General features: G+C 40.6%; 1 protein-coding gene across 1 annotated transcript; it reads left to right on the forward strand.

Annotated features, from left to right (window-relative positions):
* The first annotated feature begins 24,502 nt into the window (after positions 1 to 24,502).
* On the forward strand, positions 24,503 to 25,867 carry GJB2 (gap junction protein beta 2). The gene has a single exon (XM_037528781.1). The coding sequence runs from the start codon at positions 24,542 to 24,544 to the stop codon at positions 25,220 to 25,222; it is 681 nt and encodes a 226-aa protein (XP_037384678.1). The 5' UTR covers positions 24,503 to 24,541; the 3' UTR covers positions 25,223 to 25,867.
* Positions 25,868 to 26,118: the final 251 nt, after the last annotated feature.

The raw sequence follows: 26,118 nt of genomic DNA on the forward strand, positions 1-26,118 counted from the left end.
AATGGCTATTTGAACAGGTATCAAATGAAACCCATAAACAGGATGGCAGCATAAAACAGTCTTGGCAGCAATTCCAATCTGTGTAGAAAAGGGACCCCTCTATGCTCTTGGAAATCCCAGTCCCCCTCACAAGAGCCCTGGTGGTCCTTTCTCCCTCCTATATTTTTAATCTCTTCCTCTTTCTTGTTGCTTTTTGCTCTTCACCCTCTTTGAAGTTTCCTCTCCCGTGTAACTGTCACTGCACCACCCTGCACAAGACTGGTGGGCCATGCTTGCAATCCACCTACTTCTCAACACCTTAATCTGGGCCTTCAGTCACCACTGAACTGAAGTCAACAGTAGCACCAGTGACTTCTTGAACACCAAATCTTTGGCTTCTTCTCAGTAATTGTCTTGAAATTCTTTTTGAGGTCTTCCTTTGGATCCTGAAAGACTGCCCAATCTAACCTTGGGTCTTTACTTCCCACACCTCCTCAGTCTCCACTATCTTTTCTCTCTCTCTCCCAACTCTTGGATGAAGACCTTTCCTTTCTTATAAGGTATCCCATCTTACAGAAGAGGACACTGACATTCAAGAGGTTAACTGGCCCAAGGTTAATCATAAATAGCAGAGTAGCAGAGCCAAGACTCAAGCCGGATCCAGCTAGTTGCCATGGGGAAGTTGCCTGGGAGTCCAATGAGCACAGACTGAATTTAACAGCCCACCCATCCTCAGCATGGAGAGGGGTTGGCTACTTTAGGACACAGAAAATGTCCTCTGGGTCAGCCACTCTGGGTCAGTGGCTTAACTCTCATGTTACTTCAACTCCCATAGCACCATGCTTGACGACCCCACATGATGTATAGTGTTAAGAAATCTCACACACCACTCACATAGTTCCAACAGTTATCTGTTTGTGTCTATCATTATCCCAACAGACTCTCACCTTATTCCCCTGTCTGGATTACTCTGAAGCAAATCCTAGGCACATTTCATCTGTAAATATTGAAGTATGGGTCTTTTAAGACTACAGACTAATCTTGTATAATGAAACACAATGCAACTATTACACTAAAAAATCCAGTGTTCATAATTCCAAACCTTCATTTTAAATGCTCCTTTATATTTTTTTAAATTAAACTTGTTATTTTGATATAATTACAGATTCACGTGTAGGTGTAAGAAAAAATACAGAGACATTACATGTGCTCTTTACAGTTTCCACAGTGGTACTGTCTTACAAATGATCGTACAAGATGTCAGGCAGGATACTGACACTGTACAGATACACCATGTTTCTACTACCATAAGGACCCCTCACATTGCCCTTTTATACCCACTTCTTAGTCTATCCAAACCCCCTACATTCTCCCTTAACTGCCGGCAACTTAAGATCCACTCACCATTTTTGTTGCTTTGTCATTTTAAGAAAGTCATAAAAGGAATCATACGGTAGGAAACCTTTTGAGATTGGATTCTGCACACACACACACCCCCACCCCTCCCTGTAGCATAATTCTGTGGAGCTTCATCTTTGTTTCTTTCCATTGATGAATAATATTCCATGATATATATGTACCACAATTTGTCTAGCTATTCACCAACTGAAGGACATCTGTGTTGTTTCCAGTTTAGAGTTTATGAACATTTATGTGCAGATTTTTCTGTGAGCACCATTCTTCATTTTTTAGGATAAATATCCAACAGTCCAATTTTTGGGCTTTATGTTAGTTGCACACTTTTTTTTTTTTTTTAAATACTACCGAGCTATTTTCCAGAGTAGCTACACCATTGTATTTACACTCCCATCAGCAATATCTGAGTGATCGAGTTTTTCCTCATTCTCACCAGCATTTGTGGAATCACTATTTTCCATTCTATCCATTTTGAGAGATGTGTTTGATTAGCATTTCCCTAATGGCTAGTGAAGTTGAATATCTTTTCATATATTTATTTGCCATTGCTATTATCCTCAAGGCTTTTGTCTATTTTCTAATGAGGTTGTTTGGTTTGTTGAGTTTTGAGAGTTCTTTATATATTCTCGATCTTAGACCTTGCACAGTATCTCGGTTTGTAAATATTTTTTCCCATCCTGTAGTTTTTCATTTCATCTTGTTAACAGAATATTGAGCAGAGCTAGAGTTTTCATTTTAACAATGTCCGATTTGCCTTGCTTTTCTTTTATGGAATGTGGTTTTTGTGTCATCGAAGAACCCTGTGCTTAGTCTTAGATCTCAAATATTTTCTCCTATTGTTTCCTAAAAGTTGTATAGTTTTATGCTTTACACTTAAGCTTGTGTCCATTTTGCGTAATTTTTATATAAGATCTGAGACTTGAGTCTTAAGTTGAGGTTCATTTGTTTTTCCTGTAGAAGTCTAGTCGTCCCAGCAGAGTTTGATGGAAATGCTATCTGTTCTCCATTGACCTGCATTTGCACCCTGTCAAAAATCAACTTGGACACATTTGTGAGAGGTCATTTTCTGGATTCTTTCTGTTTCATTAATCTGTGTGTCTCAATATATTACAAGTCCAATTATAAGTTCAAATAGTCTTGTAATTGTATTATATAAGTAAGTCTTGAAATCTTCTAGAGTGATTTCTCCCACTTTATTCTTTTTTAAATTGTTTTCCTTATTTTAGTTCCTTTACTTTTTCACTTAAGATTTAGAAAATGCTTGTCTATGTCTAAAATAAATCTTCCTAGGTTTTTAATTGGAATGGCAAAAAACCTGTATTTTCAATTTGGGGAGCACTGAGCATTTGTGATGTCGAATCTTCACACAAATAGCCAGTGTAACTATTTATTTATACCTTTCTTTGATTTCCTTCATCAGTATTTTGTAGTTTACAGCATACAAGTCATGTAAAAGTTTGTTACTACACTTTCATTTCTGTGCTTTTTGACTAATTTTTTTCCTGGTTATGGGCCACATTTTCCTTTTTCTTGGCTTGTTTATTAATTTTTTATTGGATGCTGGATATTGTGAATGTTATGTTCTTAAGTGTTCTTCCTTTACTGAATTAAATAACTTGCAGGGCTTCCCTGGTGGCGCAGCGGGTTGAGCGCAGCACTATGAAGTTGTCCGCAGCCTCTGCAGTGCGGGTTTGATTCCCAGCCAGGGAGATACCCACATGGCGCAGCGGACCTCTCCTGCCTTGCCTGCTGCTCCCTTCAGCAGTGACTTTTGGTCCGTCTGCTTGTTTTGTTCCCCACTCTGTCTCTGGTGAGTCCTCTCACCCTCCTGCGCTCTGGCTTGTACCCCAGTTCTTGTATAAATGAATAAATCTTTAAATATATATAAATCTTTTTTAAAAATAAAAATAACTTGCCAAAAAAAGTTTGTTATATGTACTTCTAACCATTTCATTTTCTTTGTGTGATTATAGTTTTGTGTTAGTTAATGCTAATTTGTGTCCACATATTCATTATAATATATAGAAATAAATTTTCTTTTTATTTTTAAGCTGTGATCTTGCTGAACTCATTTATTAGTATGAGGTGATTTTTGTACATTCCTGAAGATTTTCTCCTTAGACAATCTTACCATCTGCAAATATGAATAATTTTATTCCTTCCTTTCTGTTCTATATGTCTTTTATTTCCTTTTCTTGCCATGTTGCACTGGCTAGAACTCCCATCACTAGTTTTTGAATAAGAATGACAAAGCAGAAATCCATATCTTGTTCCTGATCATAAAGGGATGAAATCTAATTTTCCACCATGAAATAAAATGTTAACTAGTGCCTCCCTGGTGGTCTAAGGGTTAAGTCTCAGCACTATCACCTCTACAGCCTGAGTTGGATCCCTGACCAGGGAGATAACCCACATATGGAGTGGCAGACCTCTACTGTCTTGCCTGCTGCTCCCCTCAGCAGTGTATTTCAGTAAATCCACCTATTCTGCTCCCCACTCTGTCTCTGGTGAATCCTCTCACCACCAACCCCCACACACACACACCTCTGGCCTACACCCCAGTTCTTCTACACAAATATAAATAAAATTTAAAAAATAAACATTTGGTATAATTCCCCAGTGAAACTATCTAGGCCTGCAGTTGTTTGTTTTATAATTTCAACTTTCTTGATAGTTACAGGGCAGGGCTATTCGAATTATTTATTTCTTATTGGGTGATTTATGGTAATTTGTGGTTTTTAAGAAAGTGGTCCATTTCATCTACTTGCAATGTATAGAATTATTTGTAACATGTCCTTATTATCCTTTTGATGTCATCATGGTCTGTAATGGTAGCCCTGGACTGATTCCTGATATTGATAATTTGTGTCTTCTCCCTTTCTTTCATCAGTCTTACTAGAACTTCATCAATTTTATTGATCTTTTCAAAGAACCAGATCTGTTTTATTAACTTTCTCTGCTCTTTTTCTATTTTAAATTTAACTAACTTCTGTTTTTGTTATTGTTTCCTTCTTTCTATCTGCTTTGGGTTTATTTTGCTCTTCTTTTTCTAGATTGTCGAACTTGGAACTTAAATTATTGATCTGGGTCTCTTTCTCTTCTTTAATATATATATTTAATACTACACAATCCCCTACCAGCACTCCTTTAACTGTATCACACAAATCTTGACATGTTGTACTTTTTATTTTCATTCAGCACAATGTATTATTGATCCATGGTTTACTTAGAAATATGTTCTAGTTTCCAAAGTGTTTCAAGATTTTCCTGTTATCTTTCTATTATTGATTTCTACTTCAATTCCATTGTAATCAGATAACACACTTCTTATTATTTCAATTAAATTTAAATGTATTGGGGTTTATTTTATAGTCCATTATTAAGCATGTGTTCTGGTGTTTTGACATCTGTGACCCCACTAACCCTGGAGATACTGACTCTACCCCAGGACTAACCCCTGTGAGTTCACCTTTCATATATAAGCCAACCAATCCAAAACCCACACTGCCAACCACCTCCTTTACCAGGTTCTCACAGTCTGGGCCACTACCTGTCTGCTCTCAAGGCTCACAGGGCCAGCTTTCACCAGCACACTGAAAGCCCAATCACGTTGCCCTGAAACATGTCTTTTCATATAGTGAGCAACAACAAGTGTATGTAGTTTTAACTGGGGTTCTCAGCACTAATTATTTTCTCCAGCTTTGTGGCAGAGTTGTCAGGAAAGGAAGACGGCTCATTAGTTTGCTATTCAGGAGGGTGGGGAGGGGGGTCCTGATGGCAACTTCCTAAGTGCCAGAACTGCTGTTGCTATGGTTTCTCCCACTTACCAGAAGTACCTAGGTGAATGCTGATTGAAGAACAGAGAATGGCTGGCCAAGGTCTTTTCAGGTCATTTTAAGAGGGAAAATAATTTGGTGAAGTGACAGAATGACTTGAAACCATTCAGATGTCAGAGCCCAGTGTGAAAAACTCACCAACATGAGGAATTAAATTAACTTTGAAACTACAGCCAAGAATCTTATTAGATAATACTGCAGACCTCAGAGGAGCCATCATTAATCAAACTAAGAAATGTGAAGGTACTTTTTAACCTAAATTATCTCTGGGAATGATTTATTAGATAGGCGGTAAAAAGTAATTTATTTCTACTTTTTGTCTAACATGATTTTTAAATTTATGTATTCAGGATTAATGTGATAATTTAAACTATAGTTAGCACAACCTGTAATTATTTCTTTACTGTTGTGTTGCCTTTATGATCTCTTACTAAGAGATTACCTTCCTATTCAAATCACAAATATAACTCGAGACTTTCTCTTCTGATTCAGAATCAGTGCACAAATTTTCAATGTTCAGAAAGCAGAAGACGTGAGTCAAGAGGAGCATTGGTTGTTTCTGGTTGAACTTCAGCCCTAAAAGAGAGCTATAAAGGCCTTCTAGATTCTGCTCAGCTAAGGGGAGTCCCCAACCCTCATCAAAAACTAATATATGGGTTCAATACTAATACCAGTGAGATGCTATAGATTGAAAATATACCATAATCTCTGATTTACTTATCAGGTGGTTGGGATTTGAAATTTTAATCTAATTGTATCTCTTTCCCAAATACGATAGTTCTAACCAAAACAGAAGACAACAGAAGACACCTCTCAGAATTAGCATTAATAGGCTCAAGACTGTAAGTTTCTCCTGAAACATATCTTTCAAAATTATGCTAGATGCAAAGTCATGAGGACCAAGTTAACACAGACTATACCGACCAGAGGTCTCCAAATCTACTGAATTAGAATGTCAGGTCCCACAATCAGTTTTTAGAAACATGTACTTTTTTAATTTTATTTTCTATATATTTCACATCATTCTTCATTTTTGTACAATGTATGCTTTCTCATCTCGGTTATAGTCCCTGTGAAATTTCTACCACCAATTCACCCATGTACCATCACCATCATCCCTTGTGCTCTCCCCACCCTTGCTTCAATCCTACTCCCCCACCCCTTATCCCTGCCCACCCCTGCAGAATGTCTCTGGTTTATAGTTGCTTTTTAATTTTGCTTTTTACTTTATTATAATTACTTTTTTTCCCCAGATCCCTTATTTGGATCCTCTATATTCCTCCTATAATGAAACCATCCAGTATTTTTCTTTTTCTTTCTGACTTATTTTACTGAGCATGATCCCTTCCAGCTCCATCCATGTTGCTGCAAATGGCATGAGTTTATCTTTTTCGATTGCTGAATAGTATTCCATTGTGTATATGTACCACATCTTCTTAATCCAGTTATCTATTTTCAGGCATTTGGGTTGTTTCCATAGCTTAGCTATTGTAAATAGTGCTGCTATAAACATAGGGGTGCAGGTGCCCTTTTGAATTAATGTTTTTGTGTCCTTTGGGTAGATACCTAGGATTGGAATTGCTAGAGCATATGGAAGCTCCATTTTTAGCAGTTTGAGGAAACTCCACACAGCTTTCCATACTGGTTGTACCAGTTTGCATAGAAATACATATTTTAAACAAACTTCTGAATTGAATTTTATCCAGCCAGATTGTTCTAGGTTCCCAGGGAACAGGCACTTTGTCAAATCTCAGTGTGCCAGAAAATGACCTGGTGAAGTCATTTAGAAGGCTGGTCCCTGGGCCACTCCAGAGAGTCTAATTAGGAGAGGGGAAGGATTCAGCATCTTCATGCTATTCTTTAGAAACACACAGACATTAGGCACTTTGAGAAGAGATGTGGCTCTCTGAAATATTTCCCATCTGGAAACGCTTCTGTAGAAGCTGTGCCACGTTCAGCCCCAGGATGATAAGAAACTGTAAACATTCAAGTCAATTCACCTCTTTTCAGCCCCCATGGATTTAAAAAATGAGCTTGTTCACTTGTTTCTTGTAAGAAAGGAAGCAGGGCTTGCAGTCCCCCCTTGTCAGTGACACATTGTGCATCACCCCTTAGCTCTTGGACTCTGTGAAAGGCATCTTCCTAGGTCTGTCAGACTGCTCTGCAGGCTCCAGATAAGCAACTCCTCAGCACTCTGTGTCTGCACGTCACTCTGCTCACAAAGCAACCACATTAAAGACCTCCGATGAGTTCTTTGTAGGATCTACTTTCTGTCCCTATCCTACTTAGCTTAGTTTCTGTTTCTTTTGGTGCCGCAGGCCTCACTTCTTTTTCTGCCAGCTTCTTTACTTTGTTTTGCTCTGACTATCTTCTTTCTCCTTTCTTTCAAAACATTTTCCCTTATCTTCTCTGATACAGACAAAAGGTCAGAAGCCAAACCCATCACAAGGTGAAAAGCCAGTGTCCCAATTCGCTCTGTGTCAATGGTTGTGTTTCTTGAGCCTTAGAGATATAGATACAAGACAAGCTCAGGACAGAGGGCAATTATTTCAACAAAGTTATTGTTTGAGTCACGTCTTCCCTCTAAGGATAAAGTTAGATAAATTTCCAACTCCAGCTTTTCCTTCTTCCAATTCTTCTTCCATTATACAAAGTGAATATTTTTAAATTGGAGATCCTAATTTCTCAAGAAACTAATGTAAAAAGAGCACTAAGCTAGGCATTGTAGCAGTGGGCATGTTAGGGTACAGAAGATAAAATCGAACTGTGGGAGGAGGCTGAGGCATTCTGCCTCAGGCCATATGGTTGATTGACAAGAGAAAGAACAAAGACTCAAATTCAGGTGTCATTGACCCTTACCCTGTCACACTGCTTGGGGGTGATGGGGAAATTGAAAGTCTCAGTTCTTCAGGAGGGCATTTTCCATAGTGCTGTCTCATATTCTGCCCTCAAACTCCACACCCTGGTGGTAGGAAGGTAAACAAAAGCAGACTGACAATTACCTGCATGGTTTGACATGAACAAAAGCTGTGGCTTGTTATTGCTAGTAGCATAAAGATTGAGTTAAAATAATGCTCAGAAGTCATATCCTTAAAAGTTGAAAGTACAAACATTTTATCAATGTAGCAAATATTTCTATTAAAGCTCATGATTCAATAAAAGAAAATTTGCACTCATCAATGAGGAAAAACAGAAGGTTATCATAAATAAGTTTCTCATAATAGAGGACTTGAATAAAAATCTTTAAGAATTTTTCAAAGGACATTTATAAAAGAAATAAAAAGACATTTAGAAAGTATGATCAGAATTTTAAACTAATCAACTGGTACTTTCTGGTTTCAAATAATCAGCTGGTACTTTCTGGTTCACATAGGTTACTTTAAACTAGCAGGTTAGTTTATCCAAGACAAACTTTACTTCTGAGAATAAATGGAGATGTTGCAGAAGGTAAACAAAATGTGTGAAAACAGAAAAGACTTATGAAAGGACTTGAAAAGTCAAGATCCTAGAGAGAAATAAACTATTTTACCCTCAAGGCAATTGCCAATTTACAAACAAACCAACAAACAAAACAGCTGAGAAACTAAGAGACTCAGTATTGTTGCTGGTAATCTCAAGAGGCCAGGAGAATGAAAATTAAAGTTCAGCAGACCTCTCCCGCCTTGCCCTGCTGCTCCCCTCAGCAGTGAAGATCTGCCTGTTCTGTTCACTCTGTGAACAGAGTGAATCCTCTCACCCCAACCCCCCGCACCTCTGGATTACATCCCAGTTCTTGTATGCATAAATAAATAAGTCTTTAAAAATAATAATAAAGTTCAGGACCAGAGTTAACAGGACTCACTAAATACCTGACTTCTAGTCTGGACCTCCAAAGGACTTGCTATAAGTAAAAGCAACCTGGAAATCAACCAACATTAACCAAGATTAAGGGCAAGAATTCAATCAGTTCAATCTTTGGTTTGATGCTAAGATAGATGTTACTGATCCTACCACCACTGCCTTCCTGAAACAAAAATGAGTACCCCTCTGGAGGAAGTTAACATAAGCCTGAACATCTAAATGCCACATGCAGATTCATCTCCTATCAGTCACCATAAGTTCATTTTTCTTCTCAGAATGCTGACCTTGAGTTCTCTTTGTTTCTGGCACTTTGGAACATGCCACCTTCATTTCTTTCACAAACTATTTGCCAAGATTTTTAATGTATTTTAATACATTAAATGTATTAATATATTTTTAATGTATTTAATATACTTACTATACCTAATGCAGGAAAAAGAAACTTGTAGGTTAAGTCCTATTGACATGCTGCCAGAAGTCAAACTCATCTATATCAATTTTTAAACTGAATTTCCAAGTCTCTAAATTCAAATATATATATATATATTGGATATATATTTGACTTGGAGATATATATATATATATTCTTTAAAAGTCTTTCCTGAGGAAACCGGCACTATATATGTGTGTGTGTGTGTGTGTGTGTGTGTGTGTGTGTGTGTGGTGTATATATATGTGGTATATATGTGGTGTGTGTATACATATATATAAAACATATGTGTGTGTGTGTGTGTGTTACCAGGCAATAAGGGGCACTAAGACTGGCCAAGGACAGTATCCACATAGTTCACTGGTCACTGTCTGAGTTCTTCACACACATGCCCAATTGCAAGACCACTGAGGTTCAGGAAATAGCAATAATAGGGTTTATTTAACAAATGGGAAACAAAGAGTCACTAAGGCCACAAGTGGCCCATTATCTCACCCTAAATAGTGCCCAGTGTTCAGAAGTCCTAAACAAAATGGTGTTCAAGATGGCATCTTCCCACAATGGAAGACCTGAAACAATGTATTCCAAACAAAAGGCCACACTCCAAAAATGGGATCTTCTTGCCACTGAGGGCTTGGAGCACATGGCAGACACAGACATCAGGCCAGGAGCCAACTCACAACAACAGCAGGAGAATCTCACCAGAATCATCAAGATGCACCCAAGGCAACAGCACAGTATCAAGCAACTCTGGAAACAGCAGCAGCTGAACAACCTAACAAATGGCCCAAATTCACATAGTTCAGCAAGGTGCCCAGTTGCTTGCAGGCCCTTGCCCTCTACTCCAGGCTGCAACAGCAGCAAAGCTGGGAACAATTTCAGTCACCCGGTTACCTGCAAAGCTTCTTAACTTTCCTCCTCCGAGATGGGCTGTTGGAAACTGCTCTACCACCTTCGGAGGCCTGCAACAGCAGTCTGGAAGATTAGGGATGTGGGGGCTGGAATGGCTTACCCCAAGTGCTGCTTCTTCAGTCCCTTATATTCCCTAACAAAGTCCCCACTCCCACCGATTCTTCCTTGCCCAGGCATATTCCACCTGGTCCTATTCACCCTCACCTGCACCACCAGGGTTGCTAATTGTACCAACCTTTGGCTCCAGCCTTATCCTTTAGCTCCCAGTTACATATACACAACGGAATACCACTCAGCGATCAAAAAAGATAAACTTGTGCCATTTGCAGCAACATTGATGGAGCTGGAAGGGATAAGACTAAGCAAAATAAGTCAGAAGGGTAAAGATAAATATTGGATGGTTTCACTTATAGATGAACTGAACGAAGGGAAACTGAACAAAGAGTCAGGAGAAAGATAAAACTTGCAAGTTGACCATAGATCAGAGATATATAGCAAAGGATGGAGGGAGGGGAGTCAAAACAGGGAGGGACTATGGTGATAGATCACAGGTGATGTGGTGGTGGGAGAACTATGGGGACTACACCTGAGGGGAGAAATCAAATACTGTTCAAAAATTAGCAATGTCAGAAAATTAATTAACTAATTAATTAAAAATAAAGGTCTTTCCTAAATATTGAAGGAATGATTGTCAAATATATCTTTATCTTTCTCTATATTATTTCTTATATTTCTATGATAAGTGAAATACAACATAAAACTACCCATTTTTCTACTCTTTAGAATGTTTTCTAAAACTTCTGATGAAGAAATTAGTACTGATCTTTAGCCCAGAGTGCAAGAATTTTCCTGACATGTATTTCTTTCCCACTACCTCATACACCCAACCTATCATGTCATCTTAATTCTAATTTTGGACCAGAAAATAAAAAGAAAAAATTTAAGGACAAAGAGAAGTAAAAAGGATACACATAATTTTTGGAAATAAAAAAGCCTTAGGAATTGGTCAGTGAGAAAAATCCTCCATCAACCATTTCACAATAATAACATGTGTAATGAAATTTTTAAAACTATTATCTTTTGGCAAAGTTGTGGGAAAATAGGCATTCTCACTATAAATTGGTTCAACCCTTTTAAAAGTCAATTTGGCAATATCTATCAAAATTCCAAGTATACATTCCTTTTGACCCAGAAAATTCACTTTTGGGATATTGTCCTATAGAAGTATATATACTCCACACACACAAAACTTTGTTATGTATATATAAAGATGTATATAAATGTTAACAATTGGAGTACTAGAGTATTATTTGAAATGCTGTATTATTTAAATGTTAATAGAATCCACCCATGAAGTCATTCAGACCTGGAGTTGTCTTTGTGTTAAAGGTTTTTAGTTACAAATTCAATTTTTAACAGGTTTTTTCCATTTCTTTTTGTGTTCATTTAGATAAATTGTGTTTTTCAAAGCATTTGAATTTGTCCACTCCAATTAAGTAGTTACATTTATGGCATAAAATTATTCCCAATATTTCATTTAACTTTGTAATGTCTGGGGCCTCCCCGGTGGCACAGCAGTTGAGTGCCGCGCTGCGAAGCTGTCCACAGCCTCTGCAGCACCAGTTCGATTCCCCGCCGGCCAGGGAGAACCCCACATGGCGCAGCAGACCTCTCCTGACTCGCCCGCTGCTCCCCTCAGCAGTGTCTTCGCTCTGACTGCCTGTTCTGCTCCCCGCTCTGGCTCTGATGAATTCTCTCACCCTCCCGTGCTTCTGACCTCTACCCCAGTTCTTGTATAAAATAAATAAAAATAAAATCTTTAAAAAAAAAAAAATAAATAACTTTGTAATGTCTGGGCCTCCCTGGTGGCACAGGGGGTTTAGCACAGCACTGTGAGGCTATCCTCTGCAGCACGAGTTCAATCCCCAGCCTGCCAGGGAGCAAACCACATGGCGCAGCAGACCTCTCCTATCTCACCTGCTGCTTCCCTCAGCAGTGTATTTCAGTCATTCTGCCTGTTCTGCTCCCCACTCTGTCTCTGGTGAATCCTCTCACCCCCCACACCACTGGCCTGTACCCCAATTCTTGTATGCATAAATAAATAAATCTTTTTAAAAAAAAACTTTTTAATTTCTTCAGGGTCTGTAGTGATTTCCCTCTTTCATCCCTGACAATGATGATTTGCTCTTTCTTTTTTCTTGATTAATCTTGTTAAGAATTTTATGCACTAAAATGTGCCCCACACACACATACACACTCAATTCTTATGCTGAAGTACTAACCTTGTAACGATATCTGGATATGGGACATCCAGAAGATAATTAGGTTTAGGGGAAATCATGAGATGACACCATTAGGATGAGATTGGGGCTTTATGAGGAGGATCACCAGAAAGTTTGCTATCTCTCTTTGCCATGTGAGAACATGGTGAGAAGGCCATCTACAAGTCAGAGACTCCTCAATAGAACCCAACCAACCATGCCAGCACCTTGATGTTAGACTTTAGTCCCCAGAACTGTAAGAACATAAATTTCTTCAGTTTAAGTCATTCAGTATTTTGTGGCAGTCTGAACTAAGACAAGGAGTTAATCAATTTTATCAATATTTTGAAAGAACTAAACTTTGACTTGCCTTGATTTTCTCTAATGTTTTCTATTTCATTGACTTCCTATCTTTATTTCCTTCCTATACTTCCACTTAGTTGCATTTGCTCCTTTCTTCAAGCTTCTTAAGGTAGAAACATTGACGATCTATTTTTTTAAAATATTTATTTATTTGCACTGGGTACAGTCAGAAGCACAGGAAGGTGAGAGAATTCGCCAAAGCCAGAGCGGGGAACAGAACAGGCAGACTGACGAAATACACTGCTGAGGGGAGCAGCGGGCACAGCAGGAGAGGTCTGTGCTCCATGTGGGACCCTCACCAGCAGCCAGGGATCTAACTGGAGCTGCAGAGGGGGTTGGCAGCTTCACAGCCCAGTGCTCAACCGCTGAGCCACCAGGGAGGGCCCTGAAGATCTATTTTAAACATTTCTTCTTTTTCTAACACATGTACTTAAATCAAAATTTATCACTTAGCGCTGTTTCAGGTGCACTTTACAAATTTTGGTGTTTGTGTTTTCATTGTCATTCATTTCAAAATTTTTAAATGTGTCATAATTTCTTCTTTAACCCATGGGTTATTTATTGTTTACTTCCAAATATTTGGTATTTTCTAGATAACTAACTAATTTAATCCTATAAAAGTCAGAGCATATATATTTCTATTCTTTGAAATGTATTAAGACTTGTTTCATGGTTCAGTATTTTTCTCTCAACAAACATTCCATGTTCACTTGTATATTATGCAGTAGTTGCTGGACATTGTTCTATAAATGAAAACAGATCAAGCTGGTCAATATTATTTTACTCTTCTAATCCATACTGATATTTGTGTGCATGTTCTATCAGCTATTCAGTCATTATAACTATGACTATAGGTTTGTCATTTCTCCAATTGTTGCTTTCAGTTTTGCCTTGTGCATTTTGGTGCTCTGTTATTTAGTATATACACATTTAGGATTGATATATTCTGGATGAAATGACCCTTCTACCATTGGAAACAACTCTTCAATTCTGGTAATTGCTTGCTTTGAAGTATACTTTGTATGATAAGGCTACTCTAGCTTCCCTAGGGTCTGGGTTTCATTGTATGTGTTTTTTCCACCTTTTTACCTTTCAGCTACCTATGAGTCTGTTGCTTATTTTTTTCCTTCTGATTATGCATCTCATTTTTCAGTTTCTTCATGTCTTACAATTTTTTATGCAATGCTGGATATTGCATATGAAAGAATCTCCAGGAATGTTTTGTTTTTTGTTTATTGTTTTCTCCAGTGGAAACAAGTCTTTTTCTCTCTGAGATGTCTTGAATGAGGATTCCACCATTCAGATATCATCAAGAGTCTAATTGGCCTGAGACTGAGCTACAGTGTTAATTGAATTGAGCATACTTATGGGATCTAATAAAAACGAACGCATTTCACTTTGACCCTGAGCTCAACCTCAATTTCGTACACCTCCACTATGAACTGGCCAGTCTCCTTGATCTTGTTGGTGTCTGAGCTAGCAGGAGGTTGAGACACAGATATAATAGCTTGACTCACTTTGAATTCCACATCAGCACAATTCCAAAATTCCCAAATCTATGTGACATTGTATAATTCTCTGTTTTCCAGCCTTACCTACACTGATCCTTATGCAGTAAAATTGGGGAGATTGGGGGAATGATAGTTCAGTCATTTTTTTTTTTTTTTACATATGAGGTACTTTTCAATTCTAATCCCTCTTGCTACCTACCATGCTTATTAAAGTCCTGGCTGATTTCTCCTCAACTCCACAAAACATCTTCATCTGTTGGAGGCCAACTTCTTTACCTTTCCACAAACCAAGCACTTTCCCCCAGATATGGAAAAAGCTGTGGTTCTCTGCTTACCATCACGATCTGCAGTTTGGTTCATCAAAGCTTACTCTCTCCACAGTTCTTTGATAATTGCCATAGAGAAGTATGATTTTCATTTTAGCAGGCTTTTTTGGTTTTATTACAATAGGAATAGTGGTATTTTGTATCCTAATCAGAAGCAGAATTCAAAGTGCCATTTATAAAAGCAAAAGAATGGTAATAGTCCAAATAGCTATCAATAAAAATGTTTTAATTAAATTATTATATAATCATTAAATTATTACATATATGTGTTTATATATATATATAACTCCTATTACATAGGAATACTATGAAGCTGTATGAAAGAACAGGAAATTTCCTTATTTACTTATATAAAAAGATTTTCATGCTATATTGAGAAAAGCAAAGAATAGAGTGTCTGATGTTTTACTCTTTGCGTAAGAAGGAAGAAAATCATCTCTTCATATGGACTCAAGTCACATTAGATTCATATCACATCCATATACATAAATAAATTCTGGCAAGACAATTCTTAAGACTCAATTCTTAAGACTCAGCTTTACATCTTCAGTCTGGGATTAAAAATACTTTCTGGCCATGGTGCCAGAAGGCTACGGAAAAGGGCAACACAGAGCAAAGCTCTATCTAGAGATGGTATATTAAAAGGTGAAGATGTGAAAAAACAGTGATAAAGTATTTGCCATAGTCAGGATATCAAGTTGAAGATAAATGGTTAACATGGTGTCCTCTGCATTAGATTATACCTGTACATTCCTTCATTTATATGTGTGTGGAGTTACATAAGCTAGGTCATTCAGATAAATTACCTCTGCAATTGTTTATTTTTTTCCTTTGAAAATTTGTGAGTAGGAACTTTGTTTTCCAAAGTCTATCAACCTAATAATCTAGTATGCAATTTCATATCATCTACAAGGAAAGAAATGAATGTTGCCCATCAGATGGTGACTGAGATGCTGATACCAAGATCCTCCTGATTGACCAATATCATCTCCACTGATGGGGCACTATATATATACACGAGCCCCAGATTGCTAAAGAGAATAGTCCAAAACTAATTTCACCACCTCTACTGATTCATCTCAAAACCAACAGAGAGACAATGAAAGGCAGTATACTTATTACCTCCTCTTTCCCAAAGCACAATAATCCAATGCATACTTGTGACATCAAAAGTCTCATGTGGTTCTTTGCATTCATAATCCATTAACATGATTTTGGATCATACTAGGTATCACAGCATTTTTAGACAAATAATTTTATTAAATTAATAAAAGACCTAATCAAATCTTGCTGTTGCTTCCACAAACCCAACATACTCAAGCCAGAAGATTTACACAGAACACACAAATCAAGACAAAGAGTACTGGGGAAAGAAACTAATGGAAAGGCAGCATCCTCCAGCCTGAACTAAGATCCTTAAGCAGCCCAACTACTAATAAACTCATCACTTGGAGTTCTGTAATTACTGTACTGTGAGCCTACAGAATGCACAGCAGAGCTGGGGGCTGCTCTTGCCGCTAAGATGTCTCTCTTCTTTCTTCCACTGCTGCAGTCTCTCTTGTTGTTGCCCTGGAAATGGAATAGAACAGTAACTTTCCAACACTTTCTGGGATAGAGGTCTACAAGATCTACTACCAAATGCACAACACATATTGCGCCCAATACACATGTGAATATGAGCACACACACACATACACACACACCTTTCATGAAACATTACTTGCCCTAAAAGGAATGCATTCTGCTATTTTCTGTTCTGCTTCATTTAATTTAAATAAAATAAGAAGAAATTTATTTCCTGGCCTACTATGTTGGTCAGGAGTAGCAACTCTAGACTAAAAGAAAAGATTATCTATTTTCAGTCACACTGTTTTCAGAGCATGTGCATTTTCCAAACTTCCTGACAAGTCTCCCCAGTGCCATCTTGTGTACTTTGTAAGTACTACAATTTTTTTCCTGTCAGATTTTTTTTTAAAGGATGAGATTAAATCAGAGAAAAGACTCCAATGGAGTTTTAAAATAATTTTACATAAGCATCTAACAAATATACCTGATTCTGAATTCTAAGACCAGAATCTTCATTTCCAGCGCCTGAAGAAAAACTAGCATTTCCCCTAACTTATTCCAAAGGTCTTTCAAGATGACAGAATATTGTTGTAAAAAAAACTAAAACATAGAAATATCTTTTATCCCTTTGTAAATGATACAGAATTTCCATCTTGCCACCATGAGCACCATAGTTTACAGAATTTAGTTTTTGTAGTCAAAAGAAGTAAATTTTTCCTACAAGTTCACTGACAGAGTTACAACTCCAGATTCATCCCTTACCATGTGCTTTTGATACAAATACATTTGGAAGTATCTTTGTAATTTTTCTACCATCTGATTGAATGATCATAAAAGGGCTACACTACTGTATTTGCAAATAAGAGAACGTGCCCATCAGCAAAACCAAGGAAATCCACTTACTTTACCAATGCCATACAACTCACAGCAACTCAAATTCTCCAAAATACTCTATTGTGAAATAGAACAGAATGAAGAAAATTGTACTTGTTTCAGTAACAAGTCAGAAGTTGGAATTTTTATGACATACCTTTAATTTAAAAGTAAAGAATAAATAAAATATTGAAATCCCAGGCTTTATGTTTTCCCCCTAAATGATGCAACATTAATAACTTTCAGGATACGTAAGTGAGGGTATGGGCCAACGGTGTTTTCCCATCATAATTATCCACAAAAATTTTAAAGGCTAACACCAGGGCCACTCCTGCTTTAAAATTGTATTATTATATGTAAGTCATTATTAATTATAAGATGCCAGACATTTGCTATATATTCTGCTTCCATCCGCTATTTCTAGGAGAGCCGCATGTTCTCTCTTTTATTAATATGATCAATATTTCAACAGCAAGTCGAGAAGAGGGGTACAGCCTAGTAACAATGTCTTTTAAAGAGATACTCAGTGAATCTAACTTGCCCGAAAACTGCCAAATGTTAGGAGAGGGTCTCCATTCTCTCACAAGTCTCTTCTGGTCTCAAGATATTTTCTGCCATCACCATGATTTGTTCATTCAGTGCATCCCAGGGGACATTGATAGGCTTCCTCATACGGCAGTTAGCAAGCAATCATTTACTAAGATACATTAAGAACTATTTTTTATGATAATTTTTACTATACTTTAGATTTGGGTTTTTTTTTTAAAGATTTATTTATACATACAAGTATTGGAGTACAGGTCAGAGTTGGGGGGAATGAGAGGATTCCCCAGAGACAGAGTGGGGAGAAGAACAGGCAGATTCACTGAAATACACTGCTGAGGGGAGCAACTGGTAAGACAGGAGAGGTCTGCTGCACCATGTGGGCATCTCCCTGGCCGGCCGGGGATCGAACTCACTCTGCAGAGGCTGAGGACAGCTTCACAGCTCAGTGCTCAACCCCTTGCGCCACCAGGGAGGCCCAAGAACTATTATTTATCTTACATTGGTTTCTTGCACTCTAGCAACATCGTTTTGGCTCATTTATTTTTAAAAGCCTGTCCAATTAAAATGCCAAATAGCATTAAACATTAGTATTTTCATCTGGTAAGTGCCTCCTTTTAAATACCAACATCACAGTTCAGCACAATTATAAACACACGGGATTTACTGGCTTACTACTAAGCAAGGACACGTTAGTTATATGTAATCTCTGACGCTCTGAAGTTACAAGGTGCAGCTATAACATATTCTTATCAGTTAATCATCAATAGTTGCTAAATATTGCCCACTCTATTAGTTTCATTCAAGACCCACCCAGGAGACACCTATTTTTAACATAAAGTCAAGTCAAAAACTATTCTCTAAATAGCTTGGTGCCTATAAGTTAATGAGACAAATGTGTTCCAGTCCACAGCAGGTTACTTTCAGGCCCCGCAGTGCTAGAAAGGATGGGGGAAGGGCAGCACAGAGCAGAGCTTGCTCTAGGGCCTGGTATATGAAAAGACGAAGATGTGAAAATAAGGTGACAAAATGAAGACTTATTTTCAATGTTTACATTCTTTTCAGCAAAATATGCAGGAATATGATTGTGCTATTCACAGAATAATTACAGGATTTATAAAAACATTAATTTGTGGTATGATCTGCTAATCATATTTAAAACCCTTTTCCACCTTATCTCTTCTGCTTCTCCTCTATTCTGGAGGATGATAGATGCATGCTTGATAGACAGATAATTGACAGATAGATAGATAGATAGATAGATAGATAGATAGATAGACTTCCTGCCCCAGAGGAATCCAAATCTGTTTAGAAAGAAAACACCAAGACACAAAAATCATACAAAACAGGATAAAATCAAGTTCTGAATTTTAAGATTTAAGAGTTGTAATAGTTCCAGCTATATATCTTAACATGCAGAACAGTTGTGATATACAATTTACAAACAACACACACTAATTATGCAAATCAGGAGAATAAGTCAAAGGAAACAAGGAAAAGGAAGTTGAGCAGCAAGCTACTATTGTGCTATAGAGACTACAAACCTAAGATGAAATCTTTCAATTGAGGAAAGTGACTCAACTTTCAACCTCAAAACGTTTTCACCAGTAGAATCTTAACAATGGTTCTAGACCCTTCCTTCATTCCAACCTGGGCTCTAACAGACTTCTCAGCAGCACTGGCCCTGAAACAACCAAAGGCAGGAACCCCCATCTCCCAACCCCAACCTCAACCCCAACCCTGAGATGCACCGAGACCCTCCCAGGTTGCCTCCATCCCATTAGCTCTGCCTCCACATTTGAAAATGCTGATTTAGCATTTCTCTCAGATGGGCTATGTAGGACTCTTGGCAGCTCTTGGGGTTTAGTTTCATCACCAACAGACACTCCCTCATAGACTAAGACTTAGAGCTGGAAGGTGAGGTAGTAAACACAGGATAAAACTTGAGTTGGCCCATAGAAGAATGGACTATATTGCCCTGGGCGACGGGGTGCCAGTTTTACCAGGAAAAGTCAATAGCTTCACGTTGAAAGTGAGGGAAATGCATTTCTAAAGCCAACTGACAAAATGAATCATCACCTGTTTAAAACATAAACGTGGTGTAAGAGAAGGCGAGCGTGAGAGGGAGCACGCTTCTGCTTCTCCAGTCGCTGCCCTTGCAGGAATCGTCAAGAAGCAAGGCGCCTTAGCAGGCACGCCATGACCTCCCCAAAAGTCGCTGCACCTATGATTTTAATTGTCCATCCATTTGTTTCGTGAATATCCATTATCTGTCTCCTGCATCTCAAGACATCGAAATACCCAACCAAATGTGAACAGGGAGACCTCATAATCCGAGACCACGTATTCCAGGGACTCAACTGTCCAGAATACACTGCCCGGGGACCTTCTCCAGAAATCCTGTCAACCTTCCCTTACTGGAGTATGGTAGGGGGACGACAGGAGGGGGTGGGTGGGGAGGCTTCATTCGTGTCTTTCTGAATCACTTGAGCTCCCCAACCCCCAGCCCAAGTTGAGCAAGTAAACTCTGTGGCTTCTCTACTGTGGAAGGGGGGAAGCGGGCAGGGCCCAGGCGAAGCTCCTAGTTGCTCAGGCTCCGGAGCCAGCACTTGCAAGAGCAAGAATTGTGGCCTCCACCCCCTGCCATCCTAACTCTTGGCATATTGTTCAAATAGACTGACCCAAGTCAGGAAGTGTCTGTAAATTTGCCTGTGAGATTTGGGGGAGCAAGAGGCAGAGTCTAGAGTCTAGGCCAAAGCGCCTCACCCGCTCTGACACCACATTCCAAGCAGGAGAAGCCTCTGCTGGCAGCCCCGAGCCTGCGGGAGCTGGAACCTCCCCGCCAGAGCTGCAATTTTCAAAGGGTTGGGAACGCCTGTTTTTTTTACTGACTGATTAACCAAGTGAATAAATAAGTAAAATAAATAAAATAAGCAGACCTTTAAATACAATAGTACTCGAACTAGTCCAAGTTGAAATAAGAACAAAAATCCTTTAACCCCAACCTTTCCCCCAACAATCAGGGTGCCTAGGCCCGGGGGTTGCACCCTCCCTTGGGTCACGACACTCAGCCTCTCTCCGCTGAGAACCGGAGCCTGAGCAAGGGCCTGGGGGTGAAGAGAGGAAGAGAGGTCTGGGGTGCTTGGGGCTCTGAGAGAGAGACTATCTCGACCCCCGGACGCTCAGCGCTCCGGGGAGGAGGACGAGCTCCCCTGGGCTTGGAGGGGCGCTCGGGAACCCCGCAAAGCTGCTGGCACCCGAGAGGCAGGGAGCGCCCCGCCCGCAGCGCAGGGGGCGGCCGGGCCAAAAGGAGCCGCCCCCTAAGTGGCTTTCCGAACGACTGGGGGGAGGAGGCGGGGTTGGGGTTCGGTTAAAAGACGCCGCCGGAGCAGACAGGTGTTGAAGACACAGGCGCCCGCGCCCAGCTCTCCGAGAGTCCCGCAGGTCGGCGGCGCCGGAGCCGGAGCGAGCCCGAGGCCAGCCGGGCCAGGACCACCGGAGAGGCGGAGCCCCCACCCCGCCGCGCAGCCCCGCCCCAGCAGGTGAGCCCCGAGCCGGAGAGCTGGGCCGGCGGTCGGGCCGGCGCCGGCAGCTCGGCGCCCGGGACAATTAGGGGCCGGGCGCGAGGGGGGGACCCTGAGAGCGGCAGGGCTGGGGGTCCCGCCGCGGCGGCGCCGGGTCCACGAGTGGTCCCTGGCCCGGGCAGCGGCGTCGGCGGCGTCGGCGGGGGGCAGGTGGCGGGAGCGAACTTGTGGAAAGGAGCGCTCCGGTCGTTCGCTCAGTCCGCGCCGGGCCGCTCGGGCCGGATGCGCAGCCGCGCGCTGCAGCGGACGCGGTGGCAGGACCCAGAGCGGGCTCGGGCGCGCCCGGCGCGGGTGGAAGCGGGCGGTCGGCCCGCGCGGGCCGTGTGGCCGCGGGCGAGAGCCTCGCACAGCCGCGGGTTTGGTTTATCTGTCGCCACCCACAGTTTGAAATCGACCGAAGACTTAGTTTAGGGGGAAAACTCTATTTCGTCTGCTAAACAGGGCGCCTGCCCTGGAGGGAACTGACCTTTAGCTCCTCGCTGGGCCTCTGCAAAGAAAGGCGCTCGGGAAAGTTGGGGGACACGGTGGGGAGTGAGCAGGGAGTGCGCGGGGACCCCGTAGCAGCCTTTGAGGGCAGGACACTGGTTGCTTCTCTTTTTCGTGAGCGACTTAAGAGCGTTCATTCCAGACGGTGTTTTCCAGCTGGAGAGAAAGCCTTGAGGATACTCTTTGCAAACGCGGTAGTTGCAACCCAGAAACATGTTCTTTAGGGCGGTTGCATCAGTCCTTGGATGTTCCCTCTCGGGAAGGGGGAGATACACCTAAACGCTGTGCGTCCCACAGTTTTCTGAAAGCTGAACACGCATGAGCATTTATCTGGGACTCAGTGTGGACGTGTGTTGCTCCAGCCTTGCCCCGCCATTTGCCTTTTGAGTCCCTTTCATTCATCGTTGCAGACCCTTGTGAAAAGACCAGGGAGCTCTGGAGACAGGTAGTCAAGACGGCCTTAAAAATATGTAAGATTGAGAAAGTAGGGGGATGAAGAATTCCCTTTGCCTTTTCCGGACCCCAGTGATTCATCCAGTGCCTTCCCTACAGAACAGAACCAGCTTACCTTGCCTCTGGCACAGCACCATCAATTGCAGGGTGGTAAGACCTGGCAAGAGCCTGCCTTGACCCATCTGCCAGGTCAGGAAGGGCAGGAGGGCAGCTCCCACACTGACTTGAATGTTAAGAACAGTCTCATCCTGCTTGGCTAGTCCATCTTGACCTCTATCCCACTTGAGGATCAAATATTAATTTGCTTCGCTTCCTTAAAGAATATTTGAAACAGGTAGTTAAGCTGTGGCTGAAAAAAGAAATTTAAAAAAGATATATATATATATATATATATACACATATATCAGTTTTACTTTGTATTCTTCTCAACTGATGGCTAATGGACTGGTTTATAGATAAGTGTGGTTCTGTGTTTGGTACTGTGGCAAAGAGCAAAGACTGAAGACCCACTATTGGATTTAGGGTCATATATATTGATGTAAACCACAGTTTATTTCAGAGAATATCCTGTTTTCCTCTTATTAAGTGCCAATGAAGAGCTAGAATATCTAATTCCAGAGATAGTTTGGTTAAAATATGAATTTCTATTTCGCTTCTTGGGCAGGTCTGGATGGAAATGTGAAACTTTCAGCAAAATATCCTTAGTTCACTCAAGGACTTCCCCAGAGGCTCTGTATTTAAAGGGTCAGGGCTGAATACCAACAAAACCACGGTTTCTTCCAAATGTGTTTCTCCTTTTCAAGCTGAGTTACGCTAAAGGTTTCTCAGGTATATTTCAATATTATGCTCCACTTTCCTGCTGCCTTCCCCCACCAAGGTGGCATCAGATGGTTTCACCCAGATCGGGGTGCCCACAGCAGCACCCAAGAGGAGGCAGCAATGAAAGAAGCTTATTGAGGGCCTGCATAGGAAGTTCACTGGCACCCGGGCCTGCTTAGCTCAGACCGAGGAAAGCATTATACCTTTAAGTAAGAGAAGAAAGAGACTCTACTACCAGCTTGGGAGGGACAGAAAACAGATTACTCAGGATGTGGAGATAGAATCATGTTTAGAAAAGGGGTTGATTGAGACAGATGGAGTGTAACTTTGAATAAAGACAGCTCATATCCTGGGTGAAGAGAAGGCAGTTGGCTCACGGAAGATTGCTCCACAGGTTTCCCAACCTCCATTTTCAATAAGTAGCACTTTACCCCTGCGAACTTCGCTTCTGAACAACAATCCAGTGACATCACCTTGTTGGGCCAGTAACTGAGGAACCACTGAGCTACACATTGTCGTTTTTCATAATAGCCTCTTAGAAACACTACTAAATTAAAACCATGACCCAAAAAAGAAGTGCACAGTTGCCACACTCACCAAATATACATCCCTTGTGTGAACGGAGCCATCAAGCCCGTGTGATGAGGAAGATTACCAAGCCAGACACCAGCACATCAAAATGGTCTCTGTGAAGAGACCATTTGTAACCTGCATCTTTTCATATAGAAAATGGAAGTGAGGCCCTTTGCGAATTTTAACTTGGGGTGCCTCTAACAATCACTTATTACATCCCAAGTCTGTGAAAATTACTTGAAATATTTTAAGGGAGGTGACTCTGGTCTGTTTGGCCTTTGAGGCAAGGTTGACCCCAGTGAAGCTCAAACCCAGTAGTAGGATACAGCATGAGGCTAACAAGCCTGGGCAACTATTGAAAGTCACCAGGGCGCTGAGTAACTCTGGCTGGGGGAGAGGACCTGGGAGTGTCAGAAGAGGTTTCAGTCAGCTGGAATTAGTGCCTTTATATTAGTGGTGCTCCGGGTGGTTTCTCGACCCCCAGTTTTTTATTATGTGTTAAAGGCTGGGTAAATTACTCTGGTGAGTGAGCTACTCTTATTAGAGAGTGCACGAAAACATGTTCAAGATGGTTTGGGAACTATACATTTAATCCTGTGGCAAACAAAGTTGGTTGTGATTTTACCCTTTTTTGTGTGAGGTTGTGTAAGAGTTGGTATTTGCTCAGGAAGAGATTTAAGACCCAGAACAATCTCCCAGATTCTGTCCTGACTAGTCATCTTGCATTGTGTTCATTTTGCCTTTTGCAGTGCAACCACCCGGAGGAGAAGATGGATTGGAGCGCACTGCACACCATTTTGGGGGGTGTCAATAAATACTCCACCAGCATTGGGAAAATCTGGCTCACTGTTCTCTTCATTTTTCGCATCATGATCCTCGTTGTAGCAGCAAAGGAAGTGTGGGGAGATGAGCAAGCTGATTTTACCTGCAACACTCTGCAGCCAGGATGCAAAAATGTCTGCTATGACCACCACTTCCCCATCTCTCACATACGACTCTGGGCTCTTCAGCTGATCTTTGTATCCACGCCCGCCCTCCTGGTGGCCATGCATGTAGCCTACCGGAGACATGAGAAAAAAAGGAAGTTCATGAAGGGAGAAATAAAGAACGAATTTAAAGACATCGAAGAAATCAAAAGTCAGAAAGTCCGCATCCAAGGGTCGCTGTGGTGGACCTACACCAGCAGCATCTTCTTCCGCATCATCTTTGAAGCTGTCTTCATGTACGTCTTCTATATCATGTACGACGGATTCTACATGAAGCGGCTGGTGAAATGCACCTCGTGGCCGTGTCCCAATACAGTGGACTGCTTTGTCTCCAGACCCACCGAAAAGACTGTCTTCACGTTTTTCATGATTGCAGTGTCTGGAATTTGCATAATGCTAAATGTCACTGAATTGTGTTACTTGTTAATTAGATATTGCTCTGGAAAGTCGAAAAAACCAGTTTAACACCTTACCCAGTTATTAGATGAAAGATAGGCATCATGAAAAGGATGAGGCAACCCTTGCTTAGCTGTCAAAGTAAAGATTTTTATCTTAAACACAATCATTTGAAATTCCCCTCGGTCTCATGTAAAACCTTAAGTTCGCCCCCCGCCCCCCCCCAGCTTACCACTCTCCTAAAGCTTCAAAACAAAGACTCTCCTAAAGCTTCAAAACAAAGGCTCAATTCTATGCCTGTGTTGATTTTCACTAAAATTAGTTCTAATGAAACCCTGTGTTGCTAGGGGATTATTCGTGGAAGGTACTTTCAGATTTTAAACAAAGGGTACCCACTTTTTTTGTCTTTAAGAAAAGGCGAGAAACATCAGTTTCTAAAGAGGACACTGAGAAGATTTGTTTGGTCCTCTTAGGGTTCCCTTTGCCAATTTGCCCCAAATTAGAAGTAAGCATAAAGAAATCTCAGTGTTTGGTTTGCTTTGAGAGTTTTAGTTCTTAACTATGGGTAAAGATACTTAATGCTTCAAACCATGTTATACTTACTTAAGTGAAAACTTTTTAAAAATAAGATGTTCCTCTGATCTACAAAATGTTCTAAAAAACATTATATGTTCCTCCTATTTCAAAGGCTCAGATTGTGATATGTAAATGGTGCATAATTAGATACTATCAGTGAATTTTAAATATGGCCTTTCAGTTATGAATAATTTGCAGTGCCACTGAGAGGCTGGCCCTTGTGTTAATTGTGGCATGTAGTTCATGAAAACATTTCAGCCTCTGTCGAGTAAGACAAGCTAGAAGTTCTTGGTGATGGCCTGTGATTCAAATTGCCTCATTTCAAATTTTAAGTGTAGTTTTGCACAAAAAATGTGGACTGGACGCACCACCAAGTACTACCAACTCTA

The sequence above is a fragment of the Talpa occidentalis genome, unplaced genomic scaffold (genome assembly GCF_014898055.3).
Source record: "Talpa occidentalis isolate TD23 unplaced genomic scaffold, MPIMG_talOcc4v2.1 talOcc4.5, whole genome shotgun sequence".
Lineage (NCBI taxonomy): Eukaryota > Metazoa > Chordata > Mammalia > Eulipotyphla > Talpidae > Talpa > Talpa occidentalis.

Excerpts from the sequence above, each read along its gene's own strand:
- GJB2 (XM_037528781.1), top strand. The coding sequence starts at position 24,542 with ATGGATTGGAGCGCACTGCACACCATTTTGGGGGGTGTCAATAAATAC.